Raw genomic sequence first — 21,889 nt, forward strand, 5'->3', positions numbered from 1 at the left:
TAACCTAGTCTAGGACAGCTGGGGTGTATTTGTTCAGACCAAGACCGTTGCAGAACGTTTTGCAACAGACTGTTTACTCCAAACTGAAATAGTTTTTGCAACTAAAAAGAGTTTCAATTGGACAAATGTGGATATGTCCCTACCCATTTGGTTCCTAGTGAATACACCCCTGGTGATTTATAATGTACTACCACAGTGCATTCCTAATATGACGTTTGTTTGTAGACTTGTCTCAACTGACAGGTTAATATCAACAGGAGGGTGTGTTCAGCTGGTGAAGTGTTATCTGTGTCTAACCTCTAACACAATCTTAGGGTCACACATTATCAAAGATGATCTGTTATATTGACAAGATTGTCGCATGACCACTCTAACAATGGAAATACACATCCTCAAAAATGTAAGGCAGGCGGGAAGATGCGAGGTCAGGTGGGACCATTTTAGCCAATGAAAGGGCAGACGTTGCGTGCATCCACTTATTTATTTCGTAACAACCTAACAATTATTATAAACGTATATTGAAGAAGCTTCACCTAGCACAATTGCAATTACATTTGTTGTTGAACAAATTAGAATTCCTCAGTGGTTTTATTTTAGTGGGAAGAGTTTGGACGGAGTAAACCCTTTTCCTCTGACAATCAATAGCTCTTCCCGACCCCCTCCCTTAATAATTGCCCAGTCTCTCAAAGAACAGTGCACATTACTGAAGTTATGGATGAATTATGACAAGGCAAGCAGGAACATGGGAATGATTGACCAACCAAGTCATGCAGGGATCCCTTGCAAAAGAGACGTTGGTCTCAATGGGATTCCCTGTCTAAATAAAGGTTAACATGCATTTAATGAAGATGGAAATACGTCAAGGCGTAAGGAGTGAATCAACAAGTAAGCACGTTTCCACAGTTAAATTCACCCTCTCGTGATAAAACCACAATATTTACTTTAGACTGCATTACCACTGTCTTCTTGGAAAGGAGCATGTCTACCCCTGAACAAGGTCAATTGGCAGCAATACTCTGAAACCTGCTACTTGAAGTCACAGATGACAATTTAGTTATAGTTATGTGCAACAAACTAGGAAGAGGTCAGTGATTGAAGCAGTCATGCTATTCTTGGAAAGTGAGAAATTACAATTTACAATGAATGCAAAAAGGTGCTTGAGGTTCCTAATTTTAGAATTACATTAGGGGTAATGGTAGTCTGAGGCATTTCAGGGAATTCAAACGTAGAGTTCTTGAAATAGATTCTAACCGTGGGCCAGTTTCTCAGAACATTGAATTAGGATGAAAATGTTCCAGTGTTTTTATTACTGTGTCCCTAATTAGATGTTGTCAACCACTTACAGTGACAGTAGCTCACTACAACCAAGTTATCTTCACAAAAAGATAAATCTATATTCATAATTTATAACTAATTACTTCTATTCAGATAAAAAAGTAGTCCATGAAGTACATGCTCTCAATGTTCCTAAGAAAAATATACTGTCAACAAAATCTGTCATAGTCTACAGTGGATTATATTACAACTACATTCTTATAGTTTGGTTTCGTTTTGACTTCTGTTTGATATGCCAACACAAAATCCTTCCTGGCTCTTTCAAGAGACAAGCGTGTGCGAATTTGCTAGACTAGTGGAGGATGTCTAGTTAAATCAAAATGTCTAGAAAAAAAGTTAACAATTATGGGGAAACAGAATCCAATTGATGAACAGGATTTCACTCAACACATGAGTGTTTTGATCTGGATTAAAAACATTTTAGAAAACTGTTCCCTGGACATACAGTAATAGCACATACACTGGGATTGAATGCAGTTGATACTCATTGTGCAAGAAGCAGGGGATTGATGTATGATCTGAATTCTTTTTGGTATTAGACACACACACACCAGCGAATGGCCTGCAGCAGCTGAACTCAGCTAATCTGTTTATGTCACAGGGGCCATATAGATTTTTTACCAAGGCCTTTGGTCTAATTCACCTTCTCATTCTCTTAGATAAACTAAAATGCTTGGGTTTGCACAAAGGCCTTGGAATTGGTTTTCTGAGTAATAATTGAAATCAGTGTCACAAGAGGCCATTAAGTTCAATCACTTGATGCCGCTAGGTTCAATACTTGGACCATTGTTATTCTTCATTGTTGGTAACTGCATTAACACAAATGTTCCCTTGTGACAGACTGTGTGCCGTACACGTCCATTAAACACATATCTCTGCAGTCTTTGTCAATAGTCTTCAGTCCTCCATTTACTTATCTCCACCACTGAACAGTGCACCAAATTACAATCAAATATTGTTGAAAACAGTTAAACAGAAATGCCACTTGGTCAGGGGCTCAGGTGAGTGTGGTTTTAAGGTTTTCCAGTCACTAGTTTGTCTCTCAAGCAGACCCTGGTGGACTGGGGGTGGGGAGGAAGATGGACAGGCTGGACAGTCAGTAGCACCTAAATTTGGGAGAGGAGGGATCAGGTTGCCTCTGAACACACAAGATCCTGCTGTAGTTACTCTAGCTGTGTCCTCGTCATACTGTCACACTCACTCAGACCAGTGCTTAGTCACACAGGCTTTATCAGTGCAGTTATTGCCGCAGGTTACCCCATTGTGTGTCTTTTTTGGCTGGGCTAAATCTCCATCATCTGCTCTGGGACTTGGCTTGGCTCTACCGTCTCTGTCTCTCAACCCCCCTCCCCCCTACAGCACACGACGGGTGGGACATACTTTGTGCTGAACTGCCATGTTTCTGGTTCTCGTCGTGATGCCAGAACTAGGGGAGTTCTTGGCCAGGGCAAGGGGTGGAGCTATCCGCCTCATCCGGGCGCGGACCCAGGATGGTGAGTGACCCAGGGGACAGCGGTGTAGTCAGGTTGCAGGGGCAGGAGGGATCTAGGACGGGAGGGTTTTGGTAAGGCAGCGCAACAAAATGTATATTAATTTGATGTCTTGAATTATTTCTCCTGAATTGCCAGTGTTATGTGATTAAACTGATCTAACTGGGTGTTTTGTATGATGATGTGTGTATTTGTGAAAGTGTGTGTGAGTTATACATGTTGTTCGCTGTTCTGCTGTTCAGTCACTTGATTGTGTGTGTGATGCTGGTGGAGATGTCTTTGAGTTGAATAAAAAAAAKCATTTCACAATGTGTTTGGTCAGATGATGCATTCGGTCTGTTGAAAGGGATTGCAAGAGAGACTGACTGCTTTCCTCAACTTTGTGATGGTGGGCAAGTTGTCAAGGTTTACAGTGCCTTGCAAAAGTATTCAGACATTTTATTGTGTTACAAAGTGGGATTAAAATGGATTGAATTGTCATTTTTTGTCAACAATCGACACAAAATACTCTGTAATGTCAAAGTGGAAGAAAACTTGCAATATTTTTAAAAGATTAATTAAAATGTAATAACTAAAATATAGTCGTTGCTTAAGTATTCAGCTCCTTGAGTCAATACGTTAGAAACAATTCAAATCAAATTGTATTTGTCACATCCGCCAAATACAACATGTCTTACATATCTACCTTACAGTGAAATGCTTACTTAGCTGTGAGTCTTCTTGGGCAAGTCTCTAAGAGCTGTGCACACCTGGATTGTGGAATATTTGCCCATTATTCTTTTTAAAATTCTTCAAGCTCTGTCAAGATGTTGGGGATCATGGCTAGACAGCAATTTTCAAAACTTGCCATAGATTTTCGAGCAGATTTAAGTAATACCTGTAACTTGGCCACTCAGGAACATTCACTGTCTCATAGTAAGCAACTCCAGTGTAGATTTGGCCTTGTGTTGTAAGTTATTGTCCTGCTGATAGGTGAATTCCTCTCCCAGTCTCTGGTGTAAAGCAGACTGAAGCAGGTTTTCCTCTAGGATTTTGCCAGAGCTTACAGTAGCTCCATCCCATTGCTTTTTATCCTGAAAAACTCCCCAGTATTTGCCAATGTCAAGTATAGCCATAACATGAAGCAGCCACCACCATGCTTGAAAATAAGGAGGCAGATACTCAGTGATGTGTTGTGTTGGATTTTCCCCAAACATGAGGCTTCACATTTAGGCCAAAAAGGTTATTCCTTTGGTGTGTTATTTTGCAGTATTACTTTAGTGCCTTGTTGTTGTAATATTTGTTATTCTGTATATTTGTATTATTTTCACTTTCTCATTTAGGTCATTATTGTGAGTCACTACAGTGTTGTTGATCCATCCTCAGTTTTCTACCATCACAGGCAATGAACTCTATAGCTGATTTAAAATCACTAATGGCCTCATGGTAACATCCCTGAGCAGTTTCATTCCTGTCCTGCAGCTTAGTTCAGAAGGATGACTGTATCTTTGATGTGTCTGGGTGGTTTAATACATCATCCACAGCCTAATTATTAACTTGACCATGCTTAAAGAGATATTACATGTCTGATTTGTTATTGTTACCCATCGGATGACTGTATCTTTGATGTGTCTGGGTGGTTTAATACATCATCCACAGCCTAATTATTAACTTGACCATGCTTAAAGAGATATTACATGTCTGATTTGTTATTGTTACCCATCTACCAATCACTGCCCTTCTTTTTGAGGCTTTCAAAAAGCACCCTGGTCTTTGTAGTTGAATCTGTGTGTGAAGTTCAATACTTGACTGAGGTGTTGTATGTATGGGGGACAGAGGAAGGGTTAGTCATTCAAAAATCATGTCAACCCCTATTATTTCACAAAGAGTGAGTCCATGTAATTTGTGTGATATTTTTTAAACCAAATTTGACTCCTGATCTAATTTAGGCTTGCGTCAACAAAGGGTCTGAATACTTACGCAAATACTTTATTTTTTGTTCAGAATAGTTTTTATCAAAAATAAAACTTGGATTTTTCTTTCACTTTGACATTACAGAGTATTTTGTGTAGATTGTTGACAAAAAAAGTAAATTCAATCCATTTAATCCCACTTTGTAACACAATAAAATGTGAAGAAATCCAAGGGGTCTGAATACTTTTGCAAGGCACTGTATATGATCCAGTTGAGATATCAAGTTACGTTAAACTCCCATTCAGAAGGGTTAGTGGAAAATATAATCTGAGCCCTCACTGGACTCAATGTCTAATGATACTCATCATGACAAAACCTGACTGTTGATTGCACCTTATGAGTCGCTAACAGCACCTGTAGCAGAAACTCACTTTAGTCAGGTAACATAACATGATTAGGTGCAAGGGGGCTTCTTATTTTCTGATAATCCTTTCAGGGTAGCTTTTCAGTATTAAAAACACTTAGATTACCACAACAATAAGCAGCCAGCTACATGCATGAAACCACTGTGGAGATGTTGATCCAGGTGTCAGGCATAACACTCAAATGGCCAGATCTCCCACACACTGTGATGTTCATAGGTCCATCTGTGAGCTGAGCTGTCACACAAAATAAGTCTAACATTCATTAGACATGATGATTTATTTTCCTCTATGTGCCAGACTATGCATGTGTGAAACATACCATGAGACAACAGGTTGGCCTGTGAGGTTAATACAGATATTTAATGAAGTACGTCTGGGATGTTTACATCTTTTTTAGGACATCTTGTGGGCCTACTGATGCACTGTCTAGTCTATCAGTCAAACTGTAGATATCGGAGACTATGACTGATACGGGTGTGGAGTCTGGCTCGAGTTGGACTGTCTCTGGGTAGTTTACGGGGTTGTGTCTAGTCTGATGTCTGGGCCTATCTCCAGGAGGTGTATAGGCCAACAGTTTGGCAAGTATGCAGATGGGGTACAGGGGTACTGTCTAAAGTTTCTCTGGACTGTTTTTTAAAGTATATTTGAGGTCTCCTGTCTGTCTCCTGCTTTTTGGACCTGTCACTGCGCTATTGAGCTATTTGGCGCTGTCTCTGAGCTGTGTGTGTGTGTACTTGTCTTCATGTGTTGATCATCTGTCTGTGATTGGACTTTATGTTGTTATGTAATTCTATGCGAGTGTGTGTGCATCTCATCTGTGACCTCATTTTATAGAACTGGTAATTAGTGATCTATTTCTAGTAAATACCACCAATGTGTCATTTTAAACACTGCGACTCCGCTGTCGTCGTGCATGCCAAAGTTAGTGACCCTGGATCATTTGACAACGTTCTTTTCCGATCTTGTCAATATTATTGAGAGAGAATTAGCTGAGTGCACAATCGAGGACTGCCATGAAGGCTACTGTCAATCATTGACAGACTCAACTCATTAAATGGTCCCTATACACCAGTGAGATTAATAGGTCCCGAGACCTGATGAATAGTTAATTGATGTGTTGAGACTCATTTAAGCCAAGCACAAGAGTAGGGGAAAGATAAGCCACAGAAGAGGCTTCAGTGCATGGAGTGAAAGATATAAAGTATGATATCACTGCAAAAAGAAGAGCATTGGCTGGACTACAGTGGCTTCGGTGGACAGAGAATGTGTTTTTGCGTGTGTGTAAAGGACGTCACGCTACTTGCTTAGCCAGTACCACTTCCTTCTGATTCGGCTCACACCAAGACTCAAACCCAAGACTCTCTAGCACACATGACCGTCTTCCTTAAGCATCTCATCAGTCTGTGCCATACAAAAAGTTAGCTATTCAGTGGCGCAAGTGGGGACACTTCAGGCTGAGGAGTAAGTTTCACACATCACCATGTGCTACGTTCACCCCTCAAACTTACTCAACAACGACCTTAGTGCTGAGCGCAACTGTAGATCTGAGACAATAGGCACCACTGTAAAGGATGTCACGCTGCTTGCTTAGCTAGTACAACTTCCTCCTGATTAGGCTCACACCGAGGCTCACACCGAGGCTCGAACCCAAAACCTCTGCTTTGCTAGCACATGTGACCGCCCTCCCAAAGCATCTTACCAGTCAGCGCCACACGAAAAGCTAGCTTTTCAGTGTCACAAGTGCTATTCAGTGTCACCTCAGGCTGAGGAGTAAGTTTCACACATCCCCACCTGCGTGTATGTGTAGCTGAGTAATAACTTTTAAAGCATGGGTCAAGGTGTGTAACGAGTTGTACTCTGTTTTTCAGAGCAGCTGGTGCTGGGGACATTCAGAGAGCCGGGACAGAGCTGGGACCAGGACTATGACCACTTCCTACTTCCTCTGCTGGACGACAAGGAGCCCTGCTACATACTATACCGCCTCAACTCCCAGAATGCACAGGGATACGAATGGATATTCATCTCCTGGTCTCCTGACCAATCTCCAGTATGTGTAACCGTGCAACCAAGGTTATTATAGTACATGAAAACTGAATCTAAAAAAGGTACAATAATTGAAAAACAATTTAGTAAACTGAAATAATTTTTTTTAACTAAAAACATAAAAAAACTAAGACTATACTGAAACTATTATCTTTGAATGCAAAACTAAATTAAATTAAATAAAAACCATCATAAATTATGTTTAGTTTTAGTTTCTTCTAAACTTTGGTTAAAAATCAAATGTAGTTTTCGAGCTTCTGAATCTAGCGGGTAAGTCTAAACAGCCCTTATTTTAAGTGTTCTAAAAAAAAAAAATGAAAATGAATGGTGGAAAAACGATTGGAATCATTTCCCTGTTAGACCACTAGTTTTTATTGGTATTATGACACCTCCACTGTGGGGCTCTATTGGTTAACTATTTAGCAGTCTTATGGCTTGGGGTAGAAGCTGTTCAGGGTCCTGTTGGTTCTAGACTTGGTGCATCGGTACCGCTTGCCATGCGGTGGCAGAGAGAACACTCTATGACTTAGGTGGCTGCAGTATTTGAAAAATGCTCTACCACCTGGTAGAGGTCCTGGATGGCAGGGAGCTCGGCCCAAGTGATGTCCTGTACACACTACACTCTGTAGTGCCTTGCGGTCGGATACCAAGCAGTTGATACAGCCAGTCAAGATGCTCTCAATGGTGCAGCTGTAGAACTTTTTGAGGATCTGAGGGCCCATGCCAAATCTTTTCAGCCTCCTGAGGGGGAAGAAGCYTTGTCGTGCCTTCTTCACGACTGTGTTGGTGTGTGTGGACCATGAAAATTCCTCAGTGATGTGGACACCGAGGAACTTGAAGCTCTCAACCAGCTCCACTACAGCCAGCCCTGTTGATATGAATGGAGGCATGCTCGGCCCTCCATTTCCTGTAGTCCACAATCAGGTCCATTGTCTTACTGACGTTGAGGAAGAGGTTGTTGTTCTGGCACCACACTGCCAGGTCTCTGACCTCCTCCTCCATATAGGCTGTCTCATCGTTGTCGGTGATCAGGTCTACCGCTGTCGTGTCATCGGCAAACTTAATGATGGTGTTGGAGTCGTGCACAGCCARACAGTCGTGGGTGAACACGACCCACTCTGACCCGCTCCACCACAGCCCCGTCGATGTGGATGGTACATAAACATAACATGTCAAATGTGCCATGACTTCATTTGTTGTTTTTTCCTCTCTCTTTCTGTCAGATAAAGGTACTTTCACTAAAGGAAAAAAAGCATTGGATTGGTATAAACATGGGCAAGAGCGTTTCCTTCCACCATATTTCTTACACCAGTCTTGGCGCTTATCCTTTAAATCCAAGTCAAATTAGGATTGATTTATAGTTTAAACCTAACCAAACCTATGTCCTGGCCATGGAGTTGAATGAAGTCCTCTTGTGGCCAAAAGCCTGTTAGCATGGGCAGCTCCATTGAGGATTCGCCATTTTGATTTAGTCAACTGGGCGACTTCCACCTTCATTGGCTGATCCCTCCTGATAATCCAGTTGGCATGACCTGATGACCCGATTGGAGTCATGATAGTGTAGCTGGGTCAGCAGGAGGGATCAAACAATGAATTTTACTCGTGAAGAAGAAAATTGACCATTTCAAGATAGAGATGGCCTCAATGGAGCTGCCCATGCTTTCAAAGACGCCATCATGATACAGATAGAGATGTGTTATTTCTATCCAAGTCTATGGTTCTGGCCAATGTATTACTACCCCCCGGTAGCAAGAAGGGACAGCCCCCCCAAAATAACTATATAGGCCTACAATGCATAATAGGCTCCCACGTATAGGCTACTTCCTGTCCCTAACACTAAAACTAAAACTAAATAATATAAAAACAAAACAGAAATGTTTTTATCAAACTGAAATTAAATGAAAACTAGCAAATCAAGTCTGAAAACGAACTGAAACTAAACAGAATTTCAAATAAAATCTCAAATGAATAGAAATAAAAACTAATATTAAATCACAAAACTATAATTTACATTTACATTTAAGTCATTTAGCAGACGCTCTTATCCAGAGCGATAATAACCTTGTGTGCAACACACACATACTCTCATGTTCACAGCAAACACATTTCGCTCAGATCCATGTCTCATTCACCCGTTCATGTTCACTACAGGTAAGACAGAAGATGCCGAATGCTGCCACCCGTGCCACAGTGAAGAAGGAGTTTGGTGGTGGTCATGTGAAGGATGAGATGTTTGGCACAGCGGAGGTACAATAGAAGCCATTTTTTTAAACTGACGTACTCTGGTTATTCTCTCACCTGACTAATGATGAGGTTAGACCTGTTGGTTCTCAGCCTTCCCTAAATGGCTGACCTCTTATTTGCTCTCACTAGGAGGACATCTGTCTGGAGGGGTATCAGCGCCATGTGTCCACCAGCTCCGGCCCTGCCCCACTCACAGCTGCTGAACAGGAGTTGCAGAGAATTAAAATCAACGAGGTGAGACGACAAGCATCAACTAGGTTAATTATTATTACATGTGTGTTTTTACATACTGAGGACAGAATGGTGGAATCCCTCATCAACTAAGATAAGGAGGGTCACACATTTACCTCAACTAATGACCATGCTTTCTACATTAACCCTGCATGACTGACAACTGGGAAACAGTAACACTGGTTTGACCCCAACAATTCTAATGTATCACTTGAATATTTAGAAAATATTTGTAAACTAAATTCAAGGTAATCATTATTCGAGGGGAATGAATAACACTAGCCTCCTCTTTGAACGGCAGTCACTGGCACTGTTTAGACTAGAGAGAGTGTACGTGAGAGAGCATAGAACTTGTCCATAAATGTGTCTGTGCAGACTGCACACCTGTGTGTGGTGTATGTACCTGTGTGAACACAATATATACTATTTAGTTAAAAAATGTTATTCTGCATTTTCTTGTAAAGGGATACTTGTTTTTTTTTTGCAATGAAGCCCTTTATCTACTTCCCCAGAGTCAGATGAACTCGTGGAAACCATTTTTATGTCTCTGAGTGCAGTTTGAAGGAAGTTGCTAACTAGAGCTAGCACAATTGCTAGTTAGCATTGGCTAATGAAACTACCTCTAACATCCTTCATACTGGACACAGAGGCATTAAAATGGTATCCACGAGTTCATCTGACTCTCGGGAAGTAGTTGAATTTCCAAAATCCTTTAGTATCCCTTTAAGTAATAATGTATTGTGTCTGTGTATATGCTGCCCCCATCAGGTGAAAACAGAGACCAGTGTAGAGAGTAAGAGCCAAATACTGKAGGGCCTTGCTTTCCCACTGCAGGAGGATGCCAAACGGGTTCGACAACAACTTGCACAGAAACACATCAACTACATACAGCTGGTGAGCCATGTAGAAATGCCATTAGCCAACCAAATACAAACGATTGATATCTCTGGCGGCCACAATCTCAGCGATAATAGCCATGTATTCTGACCCAAGGCACACTGCCTGAGCCATACACAGTCATCTCAGTGGTAGCTGTGTAATATGTGTGTGTTGCAGAAGTTGGACACAGAAAAATAAATGATAGAGCTGGTCCATTCTGACCCGACAGAGGCCCATGAGCTGCCTTGTAGGGTTCCACGGATACGCCCAGACACCTCTTCTTCCTCTGTAAACACTCCCATGAAGGGGATTACTTGGAATCTGTGGGTCAGTCTCAGTCATTGATTTTCTGCCCTGATCATTCTACTCTCTCTCTCTCCCTTCATTCAATTAAATAAAAATACAATGTTGCACTATTATAATGTCATAAATATTGAACAAAGAGTAGCTGGTCCAACCCCCTTCTTTCACTTCCTCTCAGTGTTTATCTACTCCATGCCAGGTTACAGCTGTAGCATTAAAGAGAGGATGCTGTACTCCAGTTGTAAGAGTCGACTGCTGGATGAGGTGGAGAAAGATTACCATCTGGAGGTTGCCAAGAAGGTAATCCGCCGGATATTGCATATACAACGTGGTCTTTGTGTTTTTACAATATTGCTCTGTGCCTGAGTGGAAGTGCACATTTACTCTGTGTTATTATATTTACTCTGTGTTATTACTCTGTGTTACTGTGTTTACTCCGTGTATTGTATTTACTGTATGTTATTATTCTGCATATTGTATTTACTCTGTGTTATTGTATTTACTCTGTGTTATTGTATCAGCTCTGTGTATTTACTCTGTATTATTGTGTCTGTGTGCAGATGGAAATTGACAATGGGGATGAGTTGACAGAGGAGTTCCTGTATGATGTGGTTCATCCTAAGCAGCATGCCTTCCAGCAGGTCTTCGCCAAGCCTTGTGGCCCAGCAGGGAAGAGAGGCAGTAAGCGCCTCATCAAGGATCCGGATGGAGAGGGCAGGCTGGAGAGTTAGAGAGAGGGAAAGAGCTTTGTCATCACCCCAGCCCAAGCCATCCCTAGCCATCCCCAGCCCTGCCCTCAATCCTCATCCTCCTGTTGCCACGCCATCTGGCAGCTTGTTTGGCCACGAGGAAGGAAGAACATGAGAAGAACATGGACAGATTTCTCCTGTAATTTTAATTTTCACCTCCCTTTGCTTGTCATTACTGTACATGCTATTCATGAACATCAACAATAGGATACAACTAAGGAAATCAATGTTTTTCTCATTCTCTCTCTGTGTCACTCTTAAAAACCTTAAACATACTGTTACGTTCCCCAGTTTCTGTGTTGTTGTGGGTTTGTATGTGTATGTGTGTATTTCAGGAAATGGAATCCTGGATTAATCAAGCAGCTGATTGGTCGGCCCCATCGCTGATTGGAGCTCTGACCCCTCCCTCTAATCAGGGGAAACAGCTGGCTCTTCAATTACCAACTCCTTCTCCAGCTTGATAAAAGTCAGTGTTCCATTGTTAGAAAAATTGCTTATTTTTATGTCCTGTGTTGATTTGTTGTGGCGGTCAGTAAAAGTTTTGTGGATATTATTTTGTAGCCGCTCCTTCCAAGGTATGTGTATGCCAATAGAACTTAGTGTTTTTGGTTATTGAAATTGTTCACAAAGTATTAGTAATGATTCTGTTTCATTTGTTCCGGGGGAGAAGGGGAACGCACCTTGGGAGTGTTAAGGCAAGAGGCCTGCGGGCATACATAACCCGTAGTATTTAATCTGTCTATGCACACTAGGTAAGACGTGGGTGGACCACCCCCTGTATTTTGGTTAGCGAGCCAGTTGGTGCTAAAGGTCAGGTAAGTCGTGGGAAGGTAGGAGAGGGGACTCTTAACTTACTTTCTTTGCTTTGGTTCCGTCCAGCCCCTTTTACCCACCTTACTGTGTTTTAAGGAATAATYAATTCCCTGTAATGGTATTTTTCTCTGCCTGTCTTTCCCCGCACCTACGATCACACTTTTTTTTTTTTCACTCCATGGGGAGTTGAGATGTAGCAGGGTGTTGTGTTGCCCCCTCCGAGGCATACGTTACACACACACACACACAGATGGACTGACAAACATGAAAGACCAATGGATGGTCTTACAGATGCCTCAGCCAAATTTCTCTATTGCAAATGTCACATAGACCTACAGAAGAAGTCTGTCCATCTGATGTGATGTCCATAGCTTTAAAAAATTCAGGTAACTTTCCCCAAATTCCCAGTTTTTTTCTGGATATCCTGGTTAGAGGATTCCTGGATTTCCTGCTTATTTCCTCGTGACTCCAGGAATCTTCCAACCAGTTTTTCTGGAAAACCAGGGCATTTGTGGAATATTACTGGAATTTTGCAACCCTAGTTGTCCATACCTTGCCTGTTGCCACTAAATGTTTTGCATCAAACATGTTTGTAAAAACAGATAATGAGAGGAATTCTAAATGTAGATGTTTTTCAATATGTTGTAAAAATGGATAATGAGAGGAATTCTAAATGAAATGTAGATGTTTTTCAATATGTTGTAAAAATGGATAATGAGAGGAATTCTAAATGAAATGTAGATGTTTTTCAATATGTTGTAAAAATGGATAATGAGAGGAATTCTAAATGAAATGTAGATGTTTTTCAATATGTTGTAAAAACGGATAATGAGAGGAATTCTAAATGAAATGTAGATGTTTTTCAATATGTTGTGTCTTTTTCTTATCACTGAAATGATAAGTAAAAAACAAACTGCATGGGACCGATGATGCATCATTTACAAGAGAGCCTCTTGTGGCAGCTATTAAAGGACACGCAGAGGGGACAGGGAGGACACTTCTGACTAGACTACTGCAGGCTGCACCACTGACTGGCCTGTTGAGGAAGCAAATGACCATCTTTTAACATAAGCACAGATTGTCAACATGRAGCCATGCATAAATACCACAGAGCTTAGAGCCTGTTAATTAAGATCCGCAAGGAATTCCTTAATTTAAATAGTGAGTAGCCTAATAGCCCACATCCCTTTGAGAGCAGGTTAATTAAAACATCTGACACTTTTTACATGTTTAGACTAACATAAGGTAAAGGCACCCCAAAAATCCATATCTAWTGACATATTACACAACATTTCTTCAACAGTGTATTGTCATTTAATACTGGTCCCACACACAGTTCCAGTTTAGTACTGCTACGGGCCTGATTCGATCAACAAGCCCTTGATTAATTGAAACAGGTTTATTAGTGCTGGTCAGAGACAAGCCTGTACAACAGTGGGTTTCCAGCCAGGTCAGCCCAGCTGGAAGACAAATTCAATAACCTTTTCAACAGTTTGTTTCAAAGCTTGCCTTACTCTACTGAACAAGTCTGTCACAAATAACGAGCCATTTCAGTGGCAAATTAGTGTTAGGCCACCACACCAGACCTAACATAACATTTTGTGCATCAAAGCGAGGACCGAGAGACTGAAAAACAGCTTCCATCTCAAGGCCATCAGACTGTTAAACAGCCATCACTAACATTGAGTGGCTGCTGCCAACATACTGACTCAACTCTAGCCACTTTAATAATGGAAAAACTGATGTAATAAATGTATCACTAGCCACTTTAAACAATGCCACTTTATTTAATGTTTACATACCCTACATTACTCATCTCATATGTATATACTGTAATCTATACCATCTACTGCATCTTGCCTATGCCGTTCGGCCATCACTCATTCATATATTTTTATGTACATGTTCTTATTCATTCCTTTACACTTGTGTGTGTATAAGGTGGTAGTTGTGAAATTGTTAGGTTAGATTTACTTGTTAGATATTACTGCATTGTCGGAACTAGAAGCACAAGCATTTCGATACACTCAGCATTAACATCTGCTAACCATGTGTGTGACAAATGACATTTGATTTGATTTTGACATTTGTTTATAAGCAGGGGTGAAAGTAAGGCGGTATGGTCCAGGCAAAATAAAGTGTGGTACGCCATACCGGTTAAAAGTAAGTATTTTACAATTAAAACAAGCCCAAAAAACTACAGGCTATTAAACCATTATTTGACATTACTGCATATCAGCCGCATGAATCATTAGCGAACTGACTGGAAATTGGTTGGTATACGCTCCAAATTGAGTTGTGGTTTGAGGAGAACACTTACATGTTGCCAAGGCAGAGATGCGTGGCCGAAACGCCCGGACAAGGCYGAGARSKGTGGCCGAAACGCCCSGACAAGGCAGAGATGCGTGGCCGAAACGCCCGGACAAGGCGGAGACCAGTGGCCGAGAACGTGGCGCGCGTGGACATCCGTGGATGCATCAATTCAGCTACAAGTGTAGGCCTAATAACTTTGTCAATGGGTCAGTGTCGCTTTAGTTTTTTTTTTTTTTACAATAATTTCCTCCTCCAGGTTAGATGGAGGTCATATTGTATTTCTGTCTCTCCTTTTCGTAGGCTAATTATAATATGGATCAGACATCGTTGTTATTGATCTGTTTGTCAGTGTCAGCAGAGTAGGCTACCCTGTATTTTTTATTATAAGAGTGCGCGCACTTGGATATCCCGTACCCGTAAGAAATTAAATCTACTTTCACCCTCTGTTTATACGTCTTTTCAGCTGACGAATGTCTATATTATTTGGAAAAACCCTATTCGTTCCGCATACCCATTATTCTAGTGACTCAATTCCCCGAATGTGTAGAGGGCTGGCTGCAGGTCTAGTGGGCGGAGATTATCGCACCGATTCTTGGAAAGTGACTAGGGGGAAGGTAGTGGTAAAGTCCGATTCCTGGCAGCGAGCGCAGCAAGACCGAAAGACTGAATTACTATGATGAATTTAGACTCACCAGGAACGAGCACTTTTTTTTTTTTTTACACTGGCATTCACAGTAACAGATTTCAAATAATAAAACGTGAACAGGCTCGGTGGCGGTGCGCATGACGTCAGAAGCTCCGGTGTACTGAACAGTTCTCAGAATAGAATCAGAGTAGAATTCTTGGAATTGGTTCATTTTAAAAGCCGAACCCACACACCCTCCCTCACATGCTAAGAACCCATTTTAGAGACAACACTCATCTGCTGCTCTGTATCCTATTTTTCTACATTTCATATTTATTTTAGTGCTTTTGAATTAGTTTATTCATTTTCGGATGCGTCTCTATTCACTTAACATTTGCGTGAGACATTAATTAGAATAAAATAAGAACATTCCTTTGTATCGACCAGCTATATTTTCGTGAAAACCCCTGTGGAATTAGACTATTGTGGAATATTGAAGACTCACCATCATGATTCTTTGTGTTCAAGGGTAAGTTCACATTCTTTTGTCCCTGTTTGATGTAACATTTCATGCTTTGATGTTGATATTCAAAATCAAATGGCAAAGACAAAAGTCGTGTTTATCTCCCTAAAAATTCCAGGTCATTCTTAGAATTCAGAAATAATTCAATTACTGTCAATTCCAATATTTAAATTCCAAGAACTCAATTCCCAATTAAATATTATCACTAACAATTGCACAAATTCTGCTGAGCAGATAGCCTAGCTATACTGTAAATAGAAATATACAAGTTTAAATTTTAAAACAAATCCTGCAATACATTTGATACTAGGCTCATTCCAATTCAAACAGTTTAAATTCTAATCCAATTCAAAATCCATAACATGAAGATTGTTTAAATTCGAATCGAATTCAACAGATTCTCCTCTTCAAACGTGATTTCAAGAATTTTATTGGTATTTCAAATTAAATTGGAATCGACCCCAACCCTGTTGTGAATTCATATATTATAATACTTCCAATTGTGACAAGTCTAACCCGTTTCTGAGCATCTGAATCAATTCACACACAGTCAGTGACACTGCTTGATGTCAGGGCTCTTTGTCTGGCCAATGTAACAAGGAAGGGAGCCATCTGAGATTTAATGTTGAGATTTGAGGTCTTGTAAAGCCACCAATCCCAAATGATGAGCTTTGTTCCAGCAAAACACCCCCCCCCCCAACAAAACATTAAGACCAAGGGTGGACTGGCCATCTTGCATTTCAGKCAAATGCCAAATAGACCAGCCCATTGGGCCTGTCTAACTTGTATTTGTTGTGCAAAATGACAATTACTTGACTAATAATGGGGGCCTCGGTAAAAAAATGGTCCGGTCTGGGGGCCTGGAGGGAAAAAAATGGTCCGTGAGGGGGCCTCGAGGGYAAAAATTGCACGGTGTGTTAGCAATGCCGGGGCAGATTTCTGGTTCCAGTCCACCCCCTGATTAATTAGCCTATGACAATATTAGGACTTATCCTTTAACAGGATAGTGGGTAATGTAATGAAAGATTCACCTGGTTGTTCCCTACCGTCTCCTACACTTGTCCTGTGCTCATTGTTGTAGTCTCTTGTTTACAGCCCCAGACCACTGCTGTCTGGCAGCCCCACAGAGGGCCCCGTGGGCATGCGGACAGGGAGCATCTCCTCACCTCACTGCCTTCACAGCACTCCTCCACAGTGGGACCCCACGAATGACCTGCGCACCATCGCCAAAAACTTCTTCTACCTTGATACCTCAGGTAATGCAAATCGAATATTCAAACTGTAAACTCCATCCATCCCTGAAACCCTGTCATGGTTGTAATGTTTTTGGTAACAGGAGCTACTTGCGTTTCAATTCATCCAGTCGACTGTTTACTACAGGATTACTAAAATCTAAACCATTGAATAAGTGAATAAACTTTGACCTCTCTCTCTGCAGGCTGGTACTGGGGAGCCATCACAGCAGGTCAGGCCCATGCAGCTCTGCAGGCAGCGTCAGAAGGGGCCTTTCTGATTCGAGACAGCAGCCATCCCCTGTACATGCTGACCCTGTCTGTTAGGACTGCCCGTGGCCCCACCAGCATACGCATCCAGTACAGTGGAGCCCGGTTTCTGCTAGACTCCAGCTCGCCAGCCCGACCCAGCCTTTTGTCCTTTCCTGACGTGCCTAGCATGGTGCAGTACTATGTAGGACCAACGAGGAAGGTGCAGAAGGGCAAGGTGGAGGAGACTCATGGCGCACAGCCCGCCCAGAGGACAGTTCAGGAGAGCACAGTATTGCTGAAGCTTAAGCGGGCCCTGCACAAGCCCCAGGCCTTCCCCTCCCTCCAGCACCTCACACGCCTCACCATCAACCGCAGCACAGGCTGTCCGGACCAGCTGCCACTGCCACGCCCACTAGTGCGCTACCTGCAGGACTACCCCTTCCATGTATGAGGGTCCTCTGTTGCTGAATTAAACGAAACAGTTCAACTAAACCTTGAGGAGCACTGTCAGTAAGAGGTCCCTGGCAGCTGGAAACAACATCACTGCACTGGCAACTAATGGAGCCACATCAGACATACGGTTGGTCATGAGACCATGTTTGGGAAAGAACCTTCCAGAAAATGGTGCCTGGTTTTGGATTTCTCAGAGGGAAGTGGGGTTCTGTGTACCCCCCCCCAATTCAGAGGTGATTCACTGGAAAACACAACATGGTGCTAACTGTAGTGTCTCCTCGTGCTATGAGGGTACAGGTTCTTTCTGTTTCTGAGCAGTGAATTGCTTTTCAGTCAGATGTAAATTGTTTAATTTTTTGTTTAGTCAACATTGTCACTTTTTTACCCCCCCGACACTGTACATATCCCTTTTTTTATTAAAACAATATTCAACATGAGTTATACTGCTCCTGTCTTCAATGTCCCATTGTCTTTTGGTGGGTGAAATGCCACAGAGCTTCATAGCCTATATCCACAAAATTAAATAAAAATGGGTTGCGTGGGCAGTGTCCCCAAWCTCAGTTATCTGAAGCTGTCTTTGTTATAAAGAGATTAAACCCCCCTCAGGTATAAGTGTGTACACAGCAGAATCGACGAGGCAGTATAGGCTGGATTCAATGTGCTTTTGTGTAAGAGTGAATCTGAGTCAGCAGCCTAGTCAGCGGGGAGGGCGAATCCCTGGATTCGTAGAACTACTGAATGCCTTCTGGGAGGGTGAAATTCTGAGAGGGAGGGTTCTAAGAAAAGCCTCTCAGTAATTACCTTCAGCCTACTACTCGCTCTGTCACTATCACCCTCCTTTATTGCCACACAAACACACATTAGCACCTACAACGTCCTCCGGTATAAATGTAGCCCATCTACGATATGTATTTGTGCGTGTTTGTGAATTTCTACATTATTTGAGATCAGTAGTGTGTACAGTACGTGGCAGATGGATGGTGGGTGTTGAGGCTGGTCTGAAGCCAGTGAAACAGGATCCATATCTCACAGTCTCAATGTTGGTCCTGATCTGTGTTGCACTCCTTTTTTTGAAGGATGCAGAAACGAGGCCTATAAGGGATAGAGAATATGAATCGGGCGTTCAATATTAATACATTTCTTGATCGAAGATTTTGTAAATGGAGTTATTTAACAAAGATATAGCACTCTGATTTACTCCTGACCTGTCAGTGATGTCACGATGCGTGTGCAAGTAGTGTAACTCTTTAACACTTTCCTCTACCCACTGCTGGATGAGATGTGGATGACGTGGGTCTACTTCCAAGTATACACGACTGCAAGACAGGAAGAAATGAAAACACAGTGAAGTGAAACTTCTCAAACCATTGAAAAACAGGGATTGAAGTGGTGAAACCTGCTTTACAATAGATCCAACAGTGACTAGACAGAAAGCTTCTCAGTGTGCGCCACAAAACGGTACATTAAAATAATACTGGCCTACTGTGACTATTCCCTTAAACAAACAGTGGCCTGCATAAACACTTCCAATACAGTTTGGAGCTCCAGAACTGACTTGAGTTTCACCATATGGATATGATGAGAGGTAAGGTCACTAGGAACAATGGGGGAAGGGATATTATACAGATAGCAATGATACATTCATATTGACCAATTTCAAGGGTGTGATTTTATGTTGTGTTCTAGATGCAGAAAATACACCCAGTGCCTTACCCATGGTTTGATAAGAGCTTTGGAGCCAGAGTCAGAATGTGTCTTATCACCTGCATGCCATCTTTCCCCCCATCCAGAGCAGCATGGTCCTCAAACCTGAGGATGTCAGCACAGAACACTAGTTCATATACCTCCATTTGAACTCGAAGTGTGCGTGCGTTTGTGTGTGCATGCGACTGCTCGTCTCACCTGAGGATTTCAGGTTCAAGTGATGTCATATCCTCTGAGAACAGGTACGGAGGGTTGCTGACCAAAGTGGAGACTGGACTGCACATGCTCACAATTGTGTCTGCATCTAGAACATAACATAAAATCACACCCTTGAAATGTGCAAATATGAATGTAACATCTGTATGGTTTATCTTCCTTTACCGATTTTATAATATCCCTTCCCCATCATTCCTATTGAKCTTACCTCTCATCACATCCATATGGTGAACCTCAAGTCGGTCCTGGAACCCCAAACTGTAACATACATACAATCAGGTTTGCACATATTCACAAAACATGAATTAATGTCGCTAATCAAAGTAAAATTGATATCCTGTGTTTTCATGATTACCTMTGTGAGTTCTCTCTTGTCAGATCCACAGCATCCTTGTTTTTATCTAYAGCAATCGCTCTGAGCTGAGAGAGAGAAACTAACATATCAGTGTTTGAGTGAAGGGGCTCAGAGATCAAGGAACATGATATGAAAGAAAGGGAGAAAGTAAAAGAGCGGGAGAGCACACCTGTGGGAGGCTTTTAAGTAAACTGAGGGAGATAGCACCAGAGCCACAACCCACTTCCAGGCACTTGAAGCTGGTCTCCTCACTTAATCCAGTCCCCTGCTTCATCTGGAGATCTGTAAGCACTAGGCCAACCAGCTCCTGCACAGACAGACAGATGTGCAACCATAGTTTGACAGAAGGTAATGTCACTGCAATGGACATTCTGACGACAGTCACAGAATTAAATATGTAAATGCACTCTTATCACAAGAGATTATGGTCCCTTGTGTTTCAAATAACTTGTTTTATAGTATGTGTACAAGTGTCTTGACTAGTTAAATAAAGGTTKAATAAAAAAGTGTACGTGTGTGTACTCTCCCGCACCTCAGTTTCAGGCCGGGGGATAAASACGGGAGGTCTCATCTTCAGTGTCAGATCTCTGAAGTCCCACTCTTCAATCACATACTGCAGTGGCATTCTGAACACACAGCACATTTCACATGTTCACACAACGTAGGCTACACTTTCCAATGAAATTCTTAGCCTTTCACAGAGACAGAAGAATAGGTCAAGTGCACCGTCACTGACTGTAGCACGTTAAAACTAAGCTTGTATGTACCTGGTGAGACGTCTGGTACAGAGCTCCCATGTCTGCTCTGTCTGTTCTTGTGTCAGGAATTCAGCCAGCCTGTCCTGTCCAATGCCCTCTAACTGCGAGGGGAAGAGGTTGAGGGTTAGATGATTCCTTCAGTGGGAGACCGATAGACTGAGAAGGATAAAAAGTGGAAAGGTGAACATGCAAATTTTGGGTTCAGAAACTCACTGTTTTAGCACCAAGCAAATGTGCAATGATGTACTGGCTGGAGAGATGTGGCTCTGAGACACCTCTTTGCTGGAAATGGCCTGTCCATAACTTGACAGCTTGCMCCACCGTGAGCCTGCTAGCTGTAGGTAAGGCTGGGACGCATTCAGCCACAAACGGAGACGTGCACAGCCACTGGAGGAAGGGAGGGAACGAGACAGCAATAGAGAGAATATTATGAGGATATATTACGAGGATATTACGAGGCTTCATTCAATAATTAATTCCAGTTATGGTAATACTGTAAACAACGCACTTTCCTGGCAATCCACGTGCAACACTTTATAGGAAAGGTCATCTTTATTTACCTTGTGTCCAATAAATCCGTCTTTAAGTGGTTTAAAGCCGTTATAAACCTCGTTCAATGGTCTTCGTAATCGTATCCACATGGTATTCCACTTTCTCTTGACACAAGACCAACATGTGAATGTAGCTAATAAGCGTTTGACTATATTAATGAATATTGTGTAAAACCAGCTGAATGTGGTCTAAGTAAGTTGACTGTACTAACTATTAAATACAAAAGAACCAACCATTTAAATCATTCATTAGGGGTATTCACTTCCGGGCATCATTCATTTTTCAGAATAATAGTGCATCAGATTAATTCATAAATCTTTCCAGAATAAAAGTTAACTGTATTATGTCGATCCATACAATTAGGATGAAGTTAAATTCAGTTATATTTTTAAGAAGCAAATTGCAGTACATGCATCAAATTAGTTCATACTGGATCTACATTTATTTAACATTTACTATAAAGATTTAATTTCCCAAATCTGACATCCATCAACTTGTTTG

The 21,889-nt window shown here is 41.7% G+C and overlaps 2 protein-coding genes and 1 pseudogene across 2 annotated transcripts; 2 read left to right on the forward strand and 1 right to left on the reverse strand.

Moving 5' to 3' along the window:
• Window positions 1-12: 12 nt before the first annotated feature.
• LOC111969989 (twinfilin-2-like) lies at window positions 13-11,574 on the forward strand (annotated as a pseudogene).
• A 3,823-nt stretch (window positions 11,575-15,397) lies between these two features.
• Window positions 15,398-18,240, forward strand: LOC111970002 (cytokine-inducible SH2-containing protein). Its single transcript, XM_023996476.2, has 3 exons — window positions 15,398-15,872; window positions 16,962-17,122; window positions 17,305-18,240. Exons 1-3 carry the CDS (start codon window positions 15,853-15,855, stop codon window positions 17,799-17,801), a joined length of 678 nt encoding a protein of 225 aa, XP_023852244.1. The 5' UTR covers window positions 15,398-15,852; the 3' UTR covers window positions 17,802-18,240.
• Window positions 18,241-18,622: 382 nt separating this feature from the next.
• Window positions 18,623-21,712, reverse strand: hemk1 (HemK methyltransferase family member 1). The gene is made up of 11 exons (XM_023996508.2): window positions 21,397-21,712; window positions 21,050-21,223; window positions 20,846-20,937; window positions 20,611-20,704; window positions 20,248-20,385; window positions 20,079-20,143; window positions 19,932-19,981; window positions 19,706-19,811; window positions 19,517-19,612; window positions 19,009-19,119; window positions 18,623-18,895 (listed from the first exon to the last, which is right to left on the reverse strand). The coding sequence occupies exons 1-11, from the start codon at window positions 21,475-21,477 to the stop codon at window positions 18,838-18,840; spliced, it is 1,065 nt and encodes a 354-aa protein (XP_023852276.1). The 5' UTR covers window positions 21,478-21,712; the 3' UTR covers window positions 18,623-18,837.
• Window positions 21,713-21,889: the final 177 nt, after the last annotated feature.

This window comes from Salvelinus sp. IW2-2015, linkage group LG1 (genome assembly GCF_002910315.2).
Source record: "Salvelinus sp. IW2-2015 linkage group LG1, ASM291031v2, whole genome shotgun sequence".
NCBI lineage: Eukaryota > Metazoa > Chordata > Actinopteri > Salmoniformes > Salmonidae > Salvelinus > Salvelinus sp. IW2-2015.